The sequence below is a fragment of the Grampus griseus genome, assembly GCF_964374135.1.
Source record: "Grampus griseus genome assembly, chromosome: 9".
In the NCBI taxonomy this organism is placed as follows: domain Eukaryota; kingdom Metazoa; phylum Chordata; class Mammalia; order Artiodactyla; family Delphinidae; genus Grampus; species Grampus griseus.
This window is the reverse complement of record NC_139003.1, coordinates 59,088,972-59,111,201: the sequence shown is the minus strand read 5'-3', so window position 1 is coordinate 59,111,201 and position 22,230 is coordinate 59,088,972. Positions and strand designations below refer to the sequence as shown.

Genomic DNA, 22,230 nt, shown 5'->3' with positions numbered 1-22,230 from the left:
GCATCTTTGGGAGGAGTAGGCATGGAGTGGCGAGAGAAGAAGGGCTCCTTTTTTAACCTCCCAGGTTGGCATGGTCAGCTGTGGTCACGCGGTGAGCACTGCGCTTGCACTAAACAGTGGGTCATCTGGGGCCTTCCCATGGGCTGCAGGGAAGGCTGGCAAGTGGCCTCAGATCCCCCATGTCTCCTGGCTTTGTATTTCATCCAGAGGAGAGCAGTTACACTCTTTATCTGTATACATACTAGGTTTCCACATAAGAGCTCATCTGAAGCAGGGCTTCTAGGACTAAGCCCAGTAAGCACCTGTATTTGTCAACAAGCCGGCAGTGTCAGTGCTCCCACTAATGCTGATTCTGATACACACTAAACAGAAATCAGATGGAGCGTTTCAGTGTCGCATTTCAGTGAAGCCTTGCCCCCTGTTCTCTGAGGCCTTGTTTATGTTTACTGTATTTTCATGTCCTGATCACTCCCTGTGTTTGCTACAATGAAAAGATCTTGATGAGGCCAATTTTGTTCCTTTGATATCTAGTTCATTATGTTCTCCTGTTTCCTTTGAGGGAAAACATCTCTCCACTATTCTTGTTCTCACCATGTTTTCTTATTTTGATACCCGGTATTTGTAAGTGCATTTTATGATGCCAACAGGTGTATAACATGATATCAGTATAAGTAGAAAATTCTGCTTAACAATTTGCAATTCTGTGTGATTGGAGAGAAAAGTATTTTGTTCTAAATCTTCATTTGCATTTTTAGCCTATTTTATATGACAGTGATTTTTTACTCTTAATTTTTTCAAGTGTGCTTTATTGAAGTAGAGCATACATGCAGAAGGATGCACGAATCCTAAGTGTACATTTTGATAACTTTGCACAGTGTACATACTTGTTTCATCACCATCCAGATCAGAAAGAGAATGGTACCAACACTCAGTAGGTCTCTTCCCAGTTACTGTTCCAATGGTAGCAAGGGATATTTATCACCGTCAATTGATTTTGCTTGCTTTTAAACTTAATAAAAATGGAGTGATACAGGATTTATTCTTTCATTCTCACTTTTGCTCAAATTTTATTTGTGAGATTCATCCATGTTTTTGCTATGTGTATTTTTATTTTGTTCTTTTTCTTTGCTGTGTAGTATTCCATTGTATAACTTTACCCTAATATGTTTACTCATTCTACAGTTGATAGACACTTGCACATTTCCAGTTTTGAGTGCTACAAATATGCTTTGAACATTCTTTTATGTATTTTGGGGTGTGCATATGTGTAGGCATTTCTAGGAGTAGAATTGCTGGGTCGTAGAGAGCTTCGCTGGTGGTGCAGTGGTTAAGGATCCACCTGCCAACGCAGGGGACATGGGTTCGAACCCTGGGCCGGGAACATCCCACATGCTGCGGAGCAACTAAGCCTGTGTGCCACAACTACTGAGACTGCGCTCTAGAGCCCGCGAGCCACAACTGCTGAGCCAGTGTGCTGCAACTACTGAAGCCCACATGCCTAGAGCCCGTGCTCCGCAACAAGAGAAGCCACTGCAATGAGAAGCCCGTGCACCGCAACGAAGAGTAGCCCCCACTCGCAGCAACGAAGACCCAACACAGCCAAAAATAAATAAAATAAATGAAGAAAAAAAACGTATTGCTGGGTCTTAGAAAATGTATATATTTAACTTTCAGTAGATCTTATCAAACAGTTTTCCGAAGTGGTTGTACCAGTTTACATTCATACCATCAGTGTATGAGAGTTCTAGTTATTCTACTTCTTTGCAAACACTTGCTGTTATCAGTTACTTTCATTTTAGTGATATCTCACACTGTGACTTTAATTTGCATTTTTCTTATTACTTATGGGTTGTACAACTTTTAAAAAACTGTTTATTGACCACTTGAGTATCCTTTTTTTTTTTTTTACTATGTGTCTATTTTCTAGATACTAGGGCTTTGTGGGTTGTATATTTCCAGATGTTTTTACTGTGACTTGCACTTTTACTCCACTTCATGGAGTCCTGAGGAACGTAAGTTCTTAATTTTAATGTAGTACAAATTACCAGCATTTTCTTTTATTGGTAGTGCTTTTTTAAAAAAAAAATATTTTTTTATTTTTGGCTGTGTTGGGTCTTCGTTGCTGCGTGCGGGCTTTCTCTAGTTGCAGCAAGCGGGGGCTACTCTTCGTTGAGGTGCGCGGGCTTGTAGTTGAGTTGGCTTCTCTTGTTGTGGAGCACGGGCTCTAGATCAGGGACAGCAAAGTTCTTCTGTAAAGCGCCAAATAGTAAATATTTTGGGCTTTGTGGGCCATAGGATCTCTGTCACAACTACTCAACTCTGCTGTTTCTATGGGTGCATGTGGCTATGTTCCAATAAAACTTAATTTGCAAAGACAGCTGGTGGCCAGTGGAACATAGTTTGCTGACCCTTCCACCAGAGTATTAACAGGAGCATACACAAGTTGATGATAAGACTAGGGATTAAGACACTTAGTAGAATGGGTAGGTTGTGGTGATATTTGGATATTTACAATGAGCTATGAAACAAAGAAGGTTCTCTTCTTTGTGTCTAATATGGTTTGGTTAGCTTCATTGAGAAAGTGACTTTTGAACACAAATTTGAAAGAAGTCTAAGGCAATTGATCATATAGAATAAGGAAGAAGGAGGGGAAGAGACTGTTCCAGGTGAAAGGAATGGCCTTTGCCCAGGTTGGAAGACTGGAGTGTTCTTGGCACATTTGAGGAACAGCAAGGAGGACTCATGAGAATTGAGTGAGGCAGGGCGTCCTGGTAGGAGAGGAACTCAGAGGAGTAATGGATCTGATCAAGGAAGGCCCCGTAGGCCAAGGTTAGGACTTGACTTTGATGGTAAGTGAACTGGGAAACCATTGCAGGGTTTTTTGTTTTTGTTTTTTTTTTTTTAGCAGGAGATTGTCATGATCTGGTTTATATTTTAACAGCATCATTCTGGCTGTTGGTTGAGAATAAACTATAGAAGGGCAAGAGCAGGAAGAGAGAGAACAGTTAGGAAGCTATTGCAATAATTCAAATGAGGCATCATGGTGGCTTGGGTGGGAGTGAGGTTAGGGATATATTGAAGAGAGAATCAGTAGGGTTCTCTGATAGGTTGGACGTGGCCTGTGAAAGAGAGAAGAGGCAAGAAAGATTCTAAACTCTTTGGCCAGATCAACTGGAAGGGTGGAGTTATCAACTGATAACTTGGAGGACTGAAGGCTTGGGGATGGTGGGGGAAAGAAGAGGAGCTCACTTTTGAATGTGTTAGTTTGACGCCTTTAGATATTTAAGTGAAGATGTCAAATAGGCACTTAGATATCTGAGTGTGGAATTTGGGAGATAGAAATTTGGTAGTTATCAGAAAATAGATAGTGTTTGAAGCCATTTAACTGGATGAGTGAATTAGAAGAATAAGGAAAGATAGGGGTGTCTATTGAATGCTTACTATGTTGTAGGACTGGAGATACAGCAGTGGCAAGACTAAAAAGTCCTGATCAGATGTTTTAGGGAGAGAGACAGTAAACAAGTAGAACATGACATCATACTGTATATTCTCTATCTACAAGGTAAAACAGGCTAGGTAGAGAGGAGGGAGAGAAGCTATCCAAGCAGACCTGGAAGAGTCTGTGCACCAAGGTGATGTGATACAGGCTGTGTATTGCAGGAGGAGATGGAGCTAGAGGGTCTGGAGGTGATGGTCACTTGAGAGGTGCTTCAACAGTCTAGGCAGGGGTAATGCAGGCCTGGCCTGGACCCCACCAGGGCCATTCCAGAGGGTGAATCCTATATGACTTGGCTCCTGACGGACTGTAGTAAAAAGGAGATCAAAGGAAAGAAGAGGGACCTAGTAGTAGCTACTGAGTTTGTTCTGTTCCAGTGACATGTGGTTTTACATGATCTCTTGAGAGAAGGGATATAGCTGTCATTTTAATCTTGAAGTTTATTGATCACTTACTACTGAACTCACCCTGAGCTAAGTGCTTTATATGTAATTGATTATTTAACCCTCAGAACCTAGGAGGTCTATACTATTATAATTCTCATTTTTCTTATGAGGAAATGGCCTTGGGGAGGTTAAGTAACTTGTCTGTGGTCCTGGAGTTGCCTGTGGTGGAGCCGAGGTAGCAGCCAGAGGACGGCCAAGCGTTACTCACTGTTCCACACTGCCTCCCTCTGGTGATGGCTGTGCTCTGTGAGGACGGCCTGCCTTTGTAATCTAGATAGGTGCTGATTCATCCTTTGTGGTTTCAGTCTTTTTATCAGACATTAGAGGGATTTAATAATTTTTCATGAAGAAGTAAAGAACAATACACGAATGAATTAAGATTTTGTTTATATGACCGTACTGGAAAGTAATTATAAGGAAGAATGTACCTGGATTAGAGTTCTCGGTACATGTAGAAATTTGCCTTGGTTACAGAGACGTCCAAGGAATTTGTTGAAATGCACTTGTTGTGAGCTTTACCCAGGAGGCTTTATCTTTTGATGTGAGCAGAATTTTGAGTGGAGGGGGAATTACAGAGTGGTGGGAGGGGAAGGAGAGTTGGCCTTTGTGCAGATTGAGGATAGTAGAGGAGACCCTTGATTGAAATGTGGGTGCTGGGAGCCAGGGCCCCATGTGACGGTGCACCCACCACAGCCCTCTAAGCAGGAGTTTTAATTTGATAGGAGAGGCAATTGGGAGTCCTGCAGGGTTGTTGAGAGGACAGGGACGGGATCCGAATGATGCTTGGAAAAGGTGGGTTTTGTTGCATTGGTTGGAGTGGGGCAAAGCCAGAGGCAGACGTGTCTGTGATCCTTGTGTAAGCTTCCCATACCGCTGTGAAACAGGCAAATGGGTGATCACTCCCATTTTGTGAGTGGAAGAACTGAAAGTCAGGGTTTGAAAGGACTTACCTGCCCTCTGAGCAAGTTGGTACAGGGTGGTTTTCCAACACTTCCATTTTCCCAAGTTTCTTATTTGTTGATGCTGGGAAAGCAAAGCATTATTGTTAGGAATTTTAAGAAAGTGTGTGTGTGTGTGTGTGTATTTAGTGAAACTGTTAATCTGATATATTTAGTGCACCCACCAGTGATTGTTTTTTTCATGATGCTAATTTAACATTAACTATTCCTATTTATGAATATTTCTTCAGTACTTGTGTCTGCAGTAGGTGCCAGTAATAGCCTAACTCAATAGTAGTGGAGGACCTGAATCTTACCTTTGTCTAGTGTAAGTCACAATTGACCTTCTGAAAATTCAGAGTATGTTATATACCAGAATACTTCCTCAAGTTGAAATATAAAATTTTTATTTGCTTAATGCCGTCACATGTTTTTCTTTTCCTTTGACTTATCTTTTTCATTACTCTTGAACAAAATTTCATGAAATGTTTTATATGCAGTTGTAAAGCTTCCATTCTTAGTATGTGAACATAAGCCCCCAGTGTCATTATTGTGGTGGTGGTGGGGGGTGTGTGTGTGTGTCCGCCTGCAATTTTTCATTGACCTTTAGCGACAGGGATTCTCAACTCTCTGGTTCTAGATAAGTGTTAGGAAGTCCATGAATGGCCACAGTTGTTAGTTGTGTTTTGTCTAAATGAGCATTTGCCTTTAGCAAGTCTGAAAGGAGTCCTGCCAAAGGGTAGGAACTGCTTTTTGAAGAGGGACAGCTGAATGAGTAGACATATATCTTATTTAATACTTTTCTAGCATTGCTGTTTAAAAACTTCAATTGTAAAATAGTCTTTGCCCTGAGCTACACTGGGAGAGTTGGCTGCCTTGCTCCTTCAGCTCTGTCAGTTGGCCTGGAATCCAAAAGAAATGAGCACAGTATTGATTTTGTATTATAAGCTGCTGTGGCCTCTTGTCCTTTAATCTTAACTATTGAGTGATATTGTGAGTTTGGGTGCTTTAAAGTGGTGTCTCCTGTTAACGTTGTGTGAGAGAGGATTCTCCTGTTAGACAGTCATAAGGCCCCAAAGTTTTAGTCTACGAAGGCTCTGAGAAGTCCTGCAGAAAATGTAAATTAACTTTGACAAACTATTTGAACAGAACCTACCTTTCTTTTGTATGTGAGACGTAAACAGAATCCACAGAACTAATGAAGCGATTTCTAATGTCCTTCTCTAGTTAATTCTTTGACGTGTATGTTGGTGTTTGGAGGGGCCCTTCCTGGGTTCACAGTTGGATTTTGTGCAGGAACACCTGCTGTGATGAAAGTGAATTGGAATGCTCTGGGAAAACGGACAGGCTAGATGACACAAGGAACTATGTGGAAACAACCCGCTTCAGTCATTCTGATTCAAGTTGCAGAAGATGATGAGAACTAAAAGTATGCAGATAAGTTTTGAAGGTAGACACTCAAATTTAATAATAAATGTAAAAAACTAGAGGAATGCAGGTATTGGAGTAGAAGAGGACAAAACTTTAGCCATAATTTTTGAAAGCTCACTATGAAGAAGGTCATTTATTAATACCTTTGTAAAGACACTTGGAAAATGAAATATTCAAAACGATAACTGAGGGGAAAATGGTTCTGAGAGTCAGAAGGACCAACTATTTGAGCAAAGTTCTTCGTTAATATTCATTCTGATTTTGATGTTTCACAAAAACAACAGGTTATTTTGGTGAGAGGACGTTATTGCCCGATAGTAGATTTTATTTCATATTTTGGGGGGACCCACGTATATTTTCTTAAGACACATTCCAATAGAGAATGAGAATATTGAGTAAGAGCAGTGTGAGTTTTGAGAGGAAATAACCTCAGCATTGATGAGGACTGCGGTGTGCCCAGGGACCGAGTGTCTTGTATGAGATCCTAGAGACTGTGCAGAAGCTGTTCCAGTTCATTGGGTCAAAAATCTACTACTTACGAAAAGCTAAATACGGATTTGCACGATTGACCATAATGGCTTCAATTTTGAAAGATAGTGGTATCAGAGAGCACTTCCAGTTGGTGGGATAATTTGAGAATCATCTATGCTCAAATGGCTAAAATATTGTACTTTTTGCTACTTCATCACCCCATTTTAAAAATAGGGAGCGGGGGGGAAAAAGGCCTGTTGAGAAGGTGGAGGAATGTCAATTGGAGAGAAAATCACAATAACCATGTGAAGCCACTCCTTAGTGAATAACCGCCTGAAGGTTAAACGTTCTTTAGAAGACTGTTGGTATGGAGAGGTCGAATCAGGGGACGTCTGCCCCTGGTGTGTGTGTGTGTGTGTGTGTGTGTGTGTGTGTGTGTGTGTGTGTGTGTGTGTGTGTGTGTGTGTGTGTGTGTGTGTGTGTGTGTGTGTGTGTGTGTGTGTGTGTGTGTAAGATGAAGGGAGAAGAGAACTTGTGAATAGGAAAGAAGGTGTGGAGAACAGAAAGCTAACGGTAAATCCTAAAACTTGGAGCACTGGGAAAATTTGACTATTTTAAACAGTACTGCTCACTTAAAAATAGTAAAATTATACCATTATTCTTTCAGTATAAGAGGAGATAAAAATATAGTTTTTCTAAATTGGAAAATTTGCTGTAATCTTGCTGCTAATGACTGATTTCTTCCAACAGTTGCAAGGCTGTTTTTGCTCTGATAGGTTGATAAAGGAAACAAAATCAAGAATGTATTGGAAGTTCTCAGAGAAAATTACAGTTTAGGTATATGTTGGGGGTGGATAGTTAGACATTTTAATTGAAATAAAACAGTTTTATACTAATAAGGGATCACTGTGGGTGTACATTTGTAGTACATTTGCTCTTGAGCATTTAAGTAGGGTTAAATGTATGTTAATGCTTTTGCAAGAAAATTATTTTTGATAACATCCGTCTAAGGAAACTAGCTTAGGAAATTGGTGTTTTAAACAATAGAGATATTATACTTGCATTTAGGGAATGAATTAGGATTCTTTGTAGTGCTTTAAAATTTTCAAAGAGTTGGAGTCTTTTGGTGTGTTCGTCTCTAGTGGTAAGGAAAGTTAACAATAATTAACACAACAGACGATTAAAGCAAGCTTACACGTCTGCACAGTGACCGCAGTCTGCTGTATACCTCCAAACACCATTTTAACTGACCTACTTTTTTTGTTTGTTTGTTTTGGTTTGGTTTTTTGCGGTACGCGGGCCTCTCACTGCTGTGGCCTCTCCCGTTGCGGAGCACAGGCTCCGGACGCACAGGCTCAGCGGCCATGGCTCACGGGCCCAGCCGCTCCGCGGCATGTGGCATCTTCCCGGACCGGGGCACGAACCCACGTCCCCTGCATTGGCAGGCGGACTCTCAACCACTGCGCCACCAGGGAAGCCCTGACCTACTTTTGATTTTATGAAAGACTGCTAATGATTAATTCTGTCCAATTGAAAATAACTTTTTTCTGGCAGATAGATTGAAAACATCTCAGTTGGCCTCTCTTGCTGTTTGATTTAGATAGTGCATGTGATAGAAGATTAATATCGAACGCTAAGTAGCTGCCAGCCTGTAACATTTTTCATTGTTAACCAGCATTCACTATGATAACTTACATAGTGAATTAATCTTGAGGATTTATAGATCCATTAGGCTTTAGAATAGGAAGGATTCTTATCAATAAGGCAGAGCACGAGTTCTCGTTGTAATAACGTGGGGGGGGGGTGTTCATGACAACTGCAGGCTCCCTGGCTCCATCACAAATCTGCTGAATCAGAGTATTTGGGCGTGGGGCTTGGGAATGTGTTTTGAACAAGCTCTCCAAGGAAACGCGTTTCACACTGCAGCTGAACAACGGCTGGTGTCATTTATGCCTTTATTTCATGGATGTGGAAAGAGGCACAGAGAGGGGACGGTGACTGGTATCGTAGGAACCACAACTTTGTCTTCTAGCACTACTAGATGGGTGATATTCTGTTCTAGAATGCCACGTGACCTCATATCAGGGTAGTCCCATCCCTCTCTACGTACAGAACTGGAAGAGGTTTAAGTTAGCCCTAATTTCTACATGTACCAACACCATATATGACTTGGAAATAATATTCAGCTCAGCTCGACTGTGTGTGTGTACGCAAGCGCTGTGTCTGCCTGTGTGCTCATTTTTTTGAAAGATACTTATCACCACTGTACCCGCATGTTCAGAATGATAGTAATAATAATACAAAGTTTACAGGGGCTTATAGAGATCTCAATTTAATGAGAAGAGCTGAGTGTGTGAAGTACTTATTCTGTACTTACTCTGGTTTAATGGCACCCATTTTCCCCCTAGAACTTCCTTGAGCAAGTCTGAATTGTAGCCAGAATACTTCTTTCCTCTTCAGACCCTTAACTGTGATTAATAGAAAAAGGCACTTGTCAAAAGGGTTTGAAATGGCAAACCTTGATACTGGCCCATGTGGCAGTAGAGATAGGTCTGTATCCACTTACTCCATTATGCTATTTAACTTCCGCATTCAACAATTTGTCTTGTGCTCCCTGCTTAAAAGACGATGGCCGTATAAGCTGTTGTTAACCATATCAGCAGGGTGAAATATTATTTCCCTTCGAACGAAACCACAACTTTCTTTGAGGATTTAGCACACATTAGAAAAAGCACCCCAGTGAAGCTGCTGAGGAATAAAGGGCACTGTTCAGCAACTCTCCCTTTGCCTCTGAGAGGGATGGATTACTTTTGGGTTTAACTGAAACATCCTTTTTGTGTTTATTGTATTAATGAAATTTTTAGGATCCATGAGAGAGAGATTGTGGTTCAGTGTTTGAAATAATGTAGCTTGATGAACCTTTTTTATTTTAATGGGAAACTTGTTTTCCTTGATTTGCAGCTTCAAAGAGTGAATCTTTTGGAAATTAAAGTGCATTAACTTAGTTATTCTGTATGGAAACAAAAACATAGAAAGTAAAAATTTGCATAAGTGAAGACCTCGATGATTTCAGATTATAGTGTGGTAGAGGTTAAGGAATAAGAGGCCATAGAATTTGTAAAAACAAATTCAGTCTAACCACTTAATGGCATGTGCAAGTAATTTGCCAATTAAATATTTCTAGTATCTGAAAGATCTTCAAAGTAAAGAGTGGTGGTTCTTAATCTTTCTTAATTTCATACTTTCAGAAACATAATGGAAAATTACTTAGTTTTTTTAATCACTTTTCATTCAGAATTTTAATATATGAGCTAAAAGAGGATGATTTTAAGTATTTGAGGAAAATTATTGCTTTTTGAGATATGTGTAAACTGTGATATTTCCAATCACACTGTGCCTGATTCTTTTTTTTTTTTGTATCTTTTGTAAATATTTGGTGCCCAGATAACAATCTTCATTATAATTAAGACTTTAGATTTTGGAATTTTACCATTTTAATGGTCACCTGCTATGTTTAGAACAATGTACTGGGCACACTTGGCTACAAAACCTCGAGTTATTTTACTCCCGTTTTACACATTGAGAGAATGGAGTCAGGGTAAGTAATTTGCCTAATATCACTCATTAGTAGGAAGCAGATTTGAGGGTTCCAGCTTATTTTTAAAAACACAGCTTTATTTAGATATAATGCACCCATTTAAAGTGTATGATGCAATGTTTTTTCGTCTGTTCACATATTTGTGTAACCATCATCAGTTTTAGAATATTTTCATCACCCCAGCAAGAAACCCCGTACCTTAGCAATCCTCACTCCCCAATCCCATTTTCCCCTAGCCCCTCCAGTCCTAAGCAACCACTAATCTACTTTCTGTCTCTCTGGATTTGCCTTTCATATACATGGAATCATACAACATGTGGTCTTTCATGACTAGCTTCTTAGTATAATGTTTTCAAGGCTCATCCATGTTGTAGCATGTAATAGTACTGTATTCCTTTTATTCAGGATGTCACATTGTTATAGGTATACCACTTATTGTTTATCCATCCTTCAGTTAATGGATATTCCGGTTGTTTCCACTTTTTGGCTATTGTGAATAATGCTGCTATGAACATTTGTGTACAAGTTTTTATGTGAACATATGTCTTCATTTCTCTTGGATATATACCTAGGAGTGGAATTGCTGGGTCACATGGTAACTATGTTTAACTTTTTGAAGAACTGCCAAACTCTTCCAAAGTGACTGCCTCATTTTTACATTCCCACAAGCAGTGTATGAGGGTTTCAGATTTCTTCACATCCTCACCAACACTTGCTACTTGTGGGGGTAAAGTGGTATCTCATTGTGATATCTTGTTTGATTTGCATTTCCTTAAAGGCTAATGATTGGAGCATCTTGTCATGTGCTTATTGGCCATTTTGTCTTTGGAAAAATGTCTGTTCAAATCCTTTGCCCATTTTAAAAATTAGATGAATTGTCTTTTTGAGTTGCAAGAGTTCTTTATATATTCTAGAGTTCTTTATCAGATATGTGATTCGCAAAACTTTTCTCCCATTCTGTAGTCTGTCTTTTAACTTTGTCGATGGTATCCTTTGGAGTACAAAAGTTTTCAATTTTGAAGATGTCCAATTTATATATTATTGTCCTTGGTTGCTTGTGTTTTTTTGTTTTTGTTTTTTTTTGTTTTTGCAGTATGCGGGCCTCTCACTGTTGTGGCCTCTCCTGTTGTGGAGCACAGGCTCCTGACGCGCAGGCTCAGCGGACATGGCTCACGGGCCCAGCCGCTCCGCGGCACGTGGAATCTTCCCGGACCGGGGCACGAACCCGTGTGCCCTGCATCGACAGGCGGACTCTCAACCACTGCGCCACCAGGGAAGCCCCTGCTTGTGTTTTTGATACTATATCTAAGAAACTATTTTCCAATCCAGAGCCGTAAAGATTTATGCCTACGTTTTCCTTTAAAAGCGTCACGGTTTTAGCTCTTATATTTAGGTCTTTGCTCCATTTTTAAGTTAGTTTTTGTATATGGTGTGAGGTTGGGTCCCACCTTACTTCTTTTGCATGGTTGTCCCAGCACCATTTGTTGAAAAGACTAATCTTTCCCTATTGAATTGTCACCCTTGTTGAAAATTAACTGACCATAAATATAAGGGTTTATTTCTTGACTCTCAGTTCTATTCTATTTGTCTTATATGTCTATCTTTATGCCAGTACCACACAGTCTTGATTACTGTAGCTTTGAGGTAAATTTGAAATACAACTTTTTTCTTCTTTCTCAAGATTGGTTTGGTTATTCTGGGTCTCTAGAATTTCCATATGAATTTTAACGTCTGCTTGTCAATTTCTGCAGACACCAGCTGGAATTTTGATAGGGATTACACTGAATCTGTGTATCACTTTGGGGAGTATTACCATCTTAACAGTATTAAGACCTACCATCTATGAACATGGAGTGTCTTTGCATTTATTTAGATCTTCTTTAATTTCTTTCAACAGTGTTTTGTAGTTTTTAGAGTACACGTTTTGCATGTCTTTTGTTAAATTTTTTCCTAAGTATTTTATTCTTTTTGAGGCTATTGTAACTTGAATTGCTTTCTTAATTTCATTTTTGGGTTGCTTACTTCCAGTGTGTAGAGATACAGTTGATTTTTGTATATTGATCTTGTATCCTTCAACAGTGCTGGACTTAGTAGTTCTAATGGTTTTTACGTGGATTCCTTAGGACCTTGAATACGCAAGATCATGTCATCTATGACCCAGCTTTTAAAAATCACAACTGTTTCCACTGCAACCATACTGTGTAGCCTGGGAAACTTATTGGGGGAAATCAGTTGACTTTTTGAGGTTATATTTAGGTAAGAAACGATTACCACTTCGTAATTATCTTTTTATAATCTTAAAAAAAAAGTGCAGCAGACTTTCAGGCTAGAAACATTTGTGGAGAAAGCAAAGTCCCCAAAAATAAACCCAAAGGCTCTTTGAGCTTATTTGGTGAAGTCTTGCTTTAAATACTATCACCATTATTTGGTGATATTATGGGAACTATAGACCTTCCAAACATAGTTTGTTTGGCACATATTGAAATAACAATGATTATACTTCGAGATAAGCACTCTAATTTGTTTTTACTTTCAAGAGGAGTGGCTGAGCTAAGAAAACTATGATTTTAAATATCCAAAATATATATCTAGTGCTTCATTTATATTTCATTGCTAATTCAGTTTTGCTTCTTTGCCTACATGACCTCAACCTGGGGGTAAGATTTTAAGACCTTGTGCTTTAGACTAGGAGAGACCTTCTAATTTTTTTAAGTTAGTAATCTGCCAAGTGATGCTTATTTGAAAGCCATCAGCAGGTGCGTTATGAATTATAGTCGTATTTATTTGTTTATTAATTTGTTTGTTTCACAGAACCAAGGGACCAAAAAGCATAAAACATTTTTCTCTTTCCTCTCCAGGACTGCAAGTTAGGAAGTTAGGTTTGAAAAGCTCAGGGAATGGTAAAGATTTAGTGATAGGATGACCCTAAGATGGACTCCTAGAGTCTTTTATGGTAAAGCTCATGGAATTTTCCATGAAAGTGAGAGTACAGAGCAGTTTTGAAAATCACTTTGGTTTTTAGTTTCTGATTTTCCAACTATATGATGGAAGGAGTACTCTTACCTCTCATTGTCTCACCAAGGCATGGAGAAATCTTACAACAATCAAATGTTAAGTGAGAAAGCTATTTGAACCTCCTAAAAGGAGAAGAGACTATTAACCTGAGATGATATTACAGTGTCTTCCAAAGTGAGGGGGGAAGTTCCAGAACCCATTGTGACTGTTGGGCTTAGAGATGTTTGTTTTCATGAATGTACAGGAAAATGTTGAGGCCAAGCATTTCGGAAAATCAGTGCCCCCGAATGACTTCTTGTAGCGGGATGAAGTATTCAGACTTAAGAATCTATAAAATATTTTCAGAGAAAAAATGTGAGATTTCCAGAGTGACAAAATTTAATATTTTAATTTCTTAAAAGAGTTGATTAGCCTTGAAAATGACTATAGAAGTATTGGTAGTTTTCCTCTTTATCAATAATAATAATGCTCATATCATTTGGTTTGTCCAGTTAGAATGACTTGGTAATCTTATGATATTTGAGTATTCAAGCCTCTGTTAGGTAAGTTAGGAGAGTGAAAAATAAATTTTGTAGAGATTGTATCAAGTGGTAAAAAACTCCAGGTCTTATTTTTCTGCAGAATTCCATGACCAACTGTTCTTCCCATAGCAACCTTTTCTTCACCACAAATGTAGCATCAAGTCCTTAGGGTTTGAAAATAATATTTGCTGCTGGCAGGTGATGCCAGCATCTGTAAGTGCCTAGACCAGGATCTGTCCTGTCTCAGTGGCTTTGGTCCAATATGTTCTGATTGGACCCTTAATTCACTTCAAAAGAAATGAACCCTTCTTCATGCTGTTGCTCTTTACTGAAAAACTCCCTCACAGGTTCATCTGAATAAATCCTCCACAGCCTTTAGGACCCAGATCAAGTTTTACCTTCTCCAGAAAGCTTTTTTTTCTCCCACTGTTGTAAATGCATCCTTCCTTAAACTTGTGTTTTCTTGCCAAGAGGAACTGTTGCTGTTTAGCACTTAATCCAGTATACTGTTTGGATGTGTTGTTTAGTTAGTTCTTGTGGATTAGACTTGGATTCAGCACCGTGTCTTCTCCTGCCCTCCTACTTCCCGCAGGACCTAATACAGTGCTCCCAGCTGTGCTGGCTAACTAAGGGCTGACATTCGTACAGTGGCCAGTGTGTTAGAACGGCTGAGAACTGAAAATGGACCTCATTCTCAGGGTTGTGTAGTTTGTAAACTGTCCAACTCCAGGGAGCACTGGTCACATAGGCCATGAAGTGAATGTCAGTCACTGGATTGTACAACTTGCATGTCCCCTTGGGTCTACAAGTGGCCTGTGTGTACACTTACTGCATGACATTAGGTCTTCTGGAGAATCTTTCCTACCTCCTTCCTTTCATATTTTTTTGTCCGTTTCAGTGGGGAGTTTAAAAACCCTTCTATAAATCTTTAGAACAACGTTTTTCAAAATGAGGTTCTGGACCCTTGAATTAGAAAAACCCAAGAGGCTAATTAAAATGCAGGTTCTTTAGTTCACTTGAATCAGCCTAGGCCTGGGGCTGGAGACATTAATAAGGAAGACTGACAATTCTTTGCACTTCACTAAAATCTTAGGAAATGATTGTTGAAATGGCTTTTCAGTAGGGTGGAAACTGTAGTGCCTCAAAGGGTTAATACCACTGTCCTTAACCAGTTGCACTATTGTAAACCTTTTCTTCCTCATTTAAGTTCAGCCACAACTTAGTGAATAGTTGCTCTATGCCCACCATTGTGCAGGCACAAGGGGAGAAGCAGCTGTGAAAAACATGGCCTTTGTTCTGAAGGTGCTAATAATCTATGTAGAAAGAAAAGATGTATAATTAATGTGTATACTCACGCAGACCTATCTGCATACCTATACAATACTATATAGAGATATCTTTTTAAAAACACATCAGTAGTTCAGGTCTGTAGGATTGACAGTTTGTAGAGTTGAAACGTGTTTTAGAGATCACATATAGCTCTATACTTCAGGGGGACTAAATTTCAATACTTCAGGCAGGCATTTGCATAAGAGAGACAAGCTCTAATGGAATAGTGGAGAAAGCTCTAGACTTAAGGTTCAAAGTTCACAGTTTTGAATTAAAGTCAGAGCTCTGGTAAGCAGTGAATGATAGTTAATTATAGGAAAAATAAGATTGTTGGTTAGAGTCAGTCACATTTTAAATTCATTTACTAAGTTTTGAGTAACCTAAATTTATTATATATATTTATAGTTTTATACCATATAAATATTAAAATGGATAATAAATGCCTTAGCTTTATATGCCAATATTGGGTTAATACCTTCTGTTACTTTTCTTTGTATTAATACATGTAATTTGCATATATTTAGCCTAAAACACATTTTTACTACATTTAATTGATTTAAATATCCAGCTGACACACCCTTTTTATAACATGCCTGCTTTTGTAAATGTCTCTCATCTTGCTTACGGTGGTAGCAGGAGATACGGAGGTCTTTTTGGGTAACTTCCTCGTCACTGCTGTGGGAGTTCCTGTTGCTCATTGTAATAGTTTGCTGGGGTTGCCATAACAAAGTGCCACAGAGTGGGTGGCTTAAACGACAGAAATGAATTTTCTTACAGTTCTGGAAGCGAGAAGTCCAAGATCAAGGTGTTGGCAGGATTGGTGTCTTTTGAGGCCTCTCTCCTTGGCTTGTAAATGACAGTCTTCTCCTTGTGTCTTCACATGGTCTTCCTCTGTGCCTGTCCGTATCCTAATCTACTTTTCTTACAAGCATGGCAGTCATATGACATTAGGCCATCCCCCCCCCCGCAACGACCTCATTTTAACTTATCTCTTTGAAGAACTTGTCTCCAAAATATAGTCATATTTAAAGTCCTGGGGGCCATGGCTTCAACATACAAACGCAACACAGCACGTAGATCTCATGTCCTATCACCTCTGAAGTCTTCTATTACAACATACCAAACCTTCATCATGAACTTCTGTCTTTCCAGCTCTATCACTAACTTCATCAAGATTTCCAGTGTTGGACTTTTTGTTCTCCAGAGTCATCATTTCTTTATGACTTTTACTTAACCTTCCATCCACCCATGTCTCCAATATTGGGTTAACACCTTCTGTTACTTTCTATAGGATGTTGAAGGAGAGGTCAAGAAAAGGAAGGACCTCGTTTTTGACAGCTATCCCATGATTATTGCATTGAAAGGTTATTTTACCAGAATGCTGGGCAGAGAGGAATCTTTTTTTTTTTTTCTTTTTTTTTTTTTTTTTTGCTGTACGCGGGCCTCTCACTGTTGTGACCTCTCCCGTTGCGGAGCACAGGCTCTGGACGCGCAGGCTCAGCGGCCATGGCTCACGGGCCTAGCCGCTCCGCAGCATGTGGGATCTTCCCAGACCGGGGTACGAACCCGTGTACCCTGCATTGGCAGGCGGACTCTCAACCACTGCGCCACCAGGGAAGCCCAGAGAGGAATCTTTATTTCACCAGCTTGGCAGAAAAATGGCCACCAAGTCATTTTTGTTTGTATATTTCTCTAAAATTTTATTATAGTATAGAAACATTTTTTATAGAGTAAAAAATTGTGTTTTTTTTTTCTTTTGGTCACATCTTTGTCATTTGAACATCGTTTCTTATTAGATCATTTATTGGTCTTGATTAGAAGATTGTGGGCCTTCCTTGAATCTATCCTGGGCCTGCTTCATACAGAGGCATAGAAATTTAGAATGGGAAAGGAGCTACAGATTATCTAGGTTAATATCTATTCTATCACATATAGCCACTAGAATAATACCTAGCACATGGTAAGTGCCTAAGAAATTTTAGCTACTATTAGTAGTAGAATTTAAACCCAAGTAATTTGACTTTCAGTTCGGTAATTCCTTCTCAGAGGTTTTAGAGCCAAAAAGAAACTTGCAGAGTCTCCTCCTACTTAGTTCATTTCATTCATCACTCCCCACTCAGATCCTCAATTCTTGATTCACTTCATTTTTCTTATGTCCTTTCTCTCTTTTTTTTCTCTTTTTTCCTAAAAGTGGAGAAGACAGAATAAATTCAAAGAAATTGAGGATTATGCTTAAAAACTTCTTATTTTATTATCCTTATCAGGGCCAGCCTGAGGTTTTCTACCATCTTTTATAAAATTTATGCCTGGCATAATGCTGATTTTTTACTGCGTTCTTCGTGCAGATACACACCCAATCTTATACTGATGGCAGCACTACTGTTTCTTCATGGCAAGACTTTTAAAATTTCTGGAAACTTTAAAAGCATGGAATAAAAACTTGTGAGTGTAAGGGTGGATGGAAGTAGGAAATTGGGGGGAAACAGTGGAAACACGTGCCAAGGTTTTTGGCACCCTTTAGAGAATTAAAGAATTTACCTCTTTTTTTAAATAGTTGCAAAGGGAAAAAAACAAGGTAGCAGGCACAGTTTGCTCATAAAAGCGAGCAGGGTTGGTAGATATATTTAAAGATGTGAAGGCCAGGACAAATTCATTAATATAATTTGTGTCCCTTTACCCTCCAAGCATACACTCATGTTGGGAGGCGGAGAGACTAGTAAATAAGAACGTGAAGCTTTAGAAAAGTAAGGTTTTTCATATTGTTGTTTTCTGTTCTCTGTCAGTCCTCTTACAGTTTTGTGGTAGAGGCTAAAAAGAGGGGAAGAATCGATACTATAGTACATTTGGTAGCCCATCTTAAAAGGGGATTATTTGGACCATTTGAGAACGTCTGTCAAGCCAGAGTGTACAGGATAAAGTTAAAGGATGGGGCTGTTGGCTGTTCTTCCTGTTACCTTTAAGTGTGGCCTGATGAGCAGTGGAACTTTTTACAGCTTAAATAGAGTCTTAGTGCTGTTGAATATATGCTTCAAGATTTATATCTAACTGATTTCTAAATCCTCAAAAACATTTTAACAGCTTGTTGAGGAGGACTATATTTAAGACTTGTGTAGTGTTCTATGTGTGTCTGTATGTATATGTGTGTTTCCTGCCACTAAAGATTGAATTATATCCCCTGTGCCTCGAAAATAATATTTGTTGAAACAAAACAGATGATGATATGAGATTTAGCTTATTACTTTGGTTTGCGACTGCCTTTTAGGGCTTTTTGTGTGTGTGTGTGTGTGTAACTTCTTGATTTTTTCCTTTTATTGGATGGCATTATTAACTTTGACTTCATGAGACTCCCAGTTCTATTTCTGCCATGATTTTATAATCTGTGTTTTTAAAGTTGAGTTACTTTTTATACAAAGAAAAGTAGCAATATCCATTTAATAACAGGTTTTATAAGGAAGAACCCGATTTGCTTTGTTTTAATCAACCTTTCCTTTCTCTTTTCAGAGGACGTTAAGCAAGTTTTTGGACAGACCACAATTCATCAACGTATTCCATTTAACTGGGATTCAGAATTTGTGCAACTACACTTTGGAAAAGAAAGAAAAAGACACCTGACATATGCGGAATTCACTCAGTTTTTACTGGTGGGTCTAGCCCTTATAAAAAGCTTAAAAGAGTGAATAGGTAGAACTAGGATCGTGATGCACATTTGCTAGCCCTGGCCAAACCATCCTATTTGGAAGTATTTCTTTATTAGTATGTAGAAACTATAGGATTAGATAGACTCTTACAGACTCTGCAGAACCCCTTCCTGCTTAAATGGAATACACATTGAGGACCCAGGAAGTCAAGTGATGTGCTGAAAGGTCACATAAATCAGGAGGGACACAATCAGAACCTGAACTCTCGGCTTATGACTGGTTCCGCCACTACTTACCAATATTTTGTTTTCCTTTGGGAAATGGACAGGTGTCATCATCAGCATCTAACCATAGCATCATTTCACCTGAGGCCTTTTTATAGACAAGACACTGGATCTAGACCTTGACTGCATATTGGAATCACCTGGGGAGCTTTAAAAACTTGTTGTTTGGGTCCCCCATCTCTAGAGATTAGATTTTGTGTGTGTGTGTGTGTGTGTGTGTGTGTGTGTGTGTGTGTGTGAGTGTGAGAGAGAGAGAGAGAGAGAGAGAGAGAGATGGAGGGCAGGGAGGGACTGCTTGGGCCTTGGGGTATTTAAAGCTTTTCAGGCACTTCTATTGTGTTGCCAAGTTAGAGAATCACTGTTCAGAGCACTAGCTGTCCGTATCCGGGGTTCAGCTCTGTGGGAGTTACCTACGTCTCTGGGACGCCCCTGGCCCAGTCCCTCCTGACTCTCTCTTTTCCCTCCCTGCTTCGTGATAATTTCACTAGGCCACTGATGATACTAACAGAAGGCTAGTAACAAAATATGATCACAGTTTAGTTTTCCTCCTGAAGCATAATTTTAAGACTGTTGATTCGGATATTGTTTAGTCACTAGAGATCAATATCTAGATATTGTATAGGTCTATGTGATAAACCACTCTTTCTTTCAGATTTTTATGCATTTGTTTTGCTTCTCTAACAATTTTATTTTATTAAATATAATATTTAAAAGGCCTGTTTAAGGGAATTAGTTTGCTGTGTTTAAGTCATGGGTCTTGAGGAAAAATTTGCCAAGGAAACCATCTTTTTCTTCTTTTTTTTAAAAATTGAAATGTAGTTGATATACAATATTATGTTAGTTTTAGGTGTACTATGTAGTGGTTTGACATTTGCATACATTCTTTTTTTTTTCCTCTTTAAAAAAAATCATTTTATTGATCCTTTACCATACAAAATTTATTCAAATTACACCCATTTGAAGTGGTAAGATCACAGCTAGAGAACAGGTTACCCTGTAACAAATCTATTTACAAAAATCCATCATAAAAGCTTTTTTTTTTTTTACATTATATTACATATTTTCTTCTTTTAACTAGCATACAACACAAAGCTAAACTGATTAGTAGTTTGCCTGCTCCCAATTTTGGGAGAAATACTTACTTTTGACAAAATCACGTACCGCATAGGAAAAGAAATTCCCACAATCTGACAGTTGCCACCCGACTCACTCTGCAAGGCATCTTCCTTCAAATTTTGCATACATTCTGACATGTTCACCATGATAAGTCTGGTAACCATCTTTCCCCATACAGAGTTATTACAATATTGACCATATTCCTAATGTTGTGTATGACATCCTCGTGGCTTCTTTATTTTATTACTGTAGGTTTATAGCTCTTCATCTCCTTTGCCTATTTTGGCCCCGCCCTCCCCATCTGCCTACCCTAAACACCTCCTCTTCTTTGTTATTAGTAACATCAGCAGTGGATATCTTGGTGGCCCTGCATCCTTCCTGCGCCTGTGACCTTGCCAGAGTCTTCTGAGGAGTGGTTGGAAGCACAGCTGTGGGGCGGAGGTGGGGGGTACAGGGACACACGTGCACCGTGCCCAGTGCTCGTTCACTCAGCATTTTGTGGTCTCCATTCTTAGGCACAGTGTATGTAATAGGTTGACTTTACTAGGTGCTTCTCTTTTTGACTTTCACTGGTATCGTTATGATATCTAAAATTTGTCACGCTTTGTAGTTTGCTTTTATTTTCCCAGTCTTTGAAAACTTAAAAAACAAGATGTCTTAAACATGCCTTTGTATTTATTTTAAAATGTGTTCATGTCTATGGATTCCCATTTGCAGTTCTATATAAACATAAACCTGATTAAATAACTCAGGTGGAGAATGGAATGTGAGTTGTTAGGTTTGTGCTCTTGTTTATACAAGACATCGCGCTGCAGTAGGAGGTGGTATTCATTTTGATGAGGAATAATTACAATAATGCTATTGAGACAGATGCCTCCAATTGACTTTATGGAACACAGCCTAATTAACTTTTAGTCTTAATGGGATGTTAGCAGTGGTAAGGATGATCAGGTTTCCCTTTAAGCAAATATCAATTATGCCGAATTGAGTCAGCTGTAATCCACTCAGCTACTTCTAGGCCTTCCTCAAGATATGGACAAGCCAGAGGCAAAGATGAGATGACTCAGGGATTACTGATTAGGTTCCCAGCTGCAGCTTGTGGGGCATTCACTTGTATTGGACTCCGTTCTGTACTGGTGAATACGCTCATCCCTCAGTGTCCGGCATGGGACAATTTTGACTTTGTAGCCAGAACGCAAGTGCTAAACTTTTACTAGATTAAAACGGTCTTGGTAGGTAATTAGGGCTTTGCTTTTGTGTCCCACTCCAGGCCCAGAGTTAAAGGAATTAATGGATGTATCATGATAGACTTGCTATGAATGCCGATGAAATGCCAGTTTTGTGTCTACCATTGGGTCACTGTCCCACTGCCCCCATTCAAATGCTTCCTTTGCTTTCTTTGAAGTCTTTTCTGAATGAAGGTAGAGCCTCAGACCTCAACTTCAAATACTTTGTTCTTTGGGGCTCTTTTCTGGATGCAGGGACCTTCTTAAGAATGTAAGTAAACGTAATCTCCTATGTTTGGGGCTCTTGCTTTATCAAGCATGTGCTCGCCTTTCTGCTGTGGAGCAGGGCTCAGAAACACAGGCACCAGCTCCCTGGCTGGCGCCAAGGTCGTGAAAGAACTGCCACCATGCATGCCACTTGCCTGTCGCCTGAGGAGGAAGAGGAGCAGCCAGCCGTAGGGTCAACTTCACAGTGCTTGTGACCTCAAGGAGCCTGTTGTTGAAAACACCGGTCAATCCCACTGAAGGGCCTAGAAGGTATCAGCCTCACACTCTTGTGTGTCAACCTGTGCTTAAGTATGTGCACGTGTTTGTGCCTGGTGAGCAGTGCAGTTCTCTGCAAGGTCAGTTTTTTTCCCTTTCATTTAAAAAATATTTTATTTTATTTTAAATTAATTATTTATTTGGCTGTGTTGGGTCTTTGTGGCTGCGCACAGGATTT

At 39.4% G+C, this 22,230-nt stretch overlaps 1 protein-coding gene across 1 annotated transcript in view; it reads left to right on the top strand.

Moving 5' to 3' along the window:
* The window catches only part of SLC25A13 (solute carrier family 25 member 13), a gene marked incomplete at its 5' end in the record, with an annotated part of 203,471 nt that overhangs the window by 93,896 nt on the left and 87,345 nt on the right, over positions 1-22,230 (top strand). Inside the window, 1 exon segment of the mRNA XM_082662488.1 lies at positions 18,747-18,886. Within this exon segment, the coding sequence (XP_082518614.1) occupies positions 18,747-18,886 (140 nt within the window).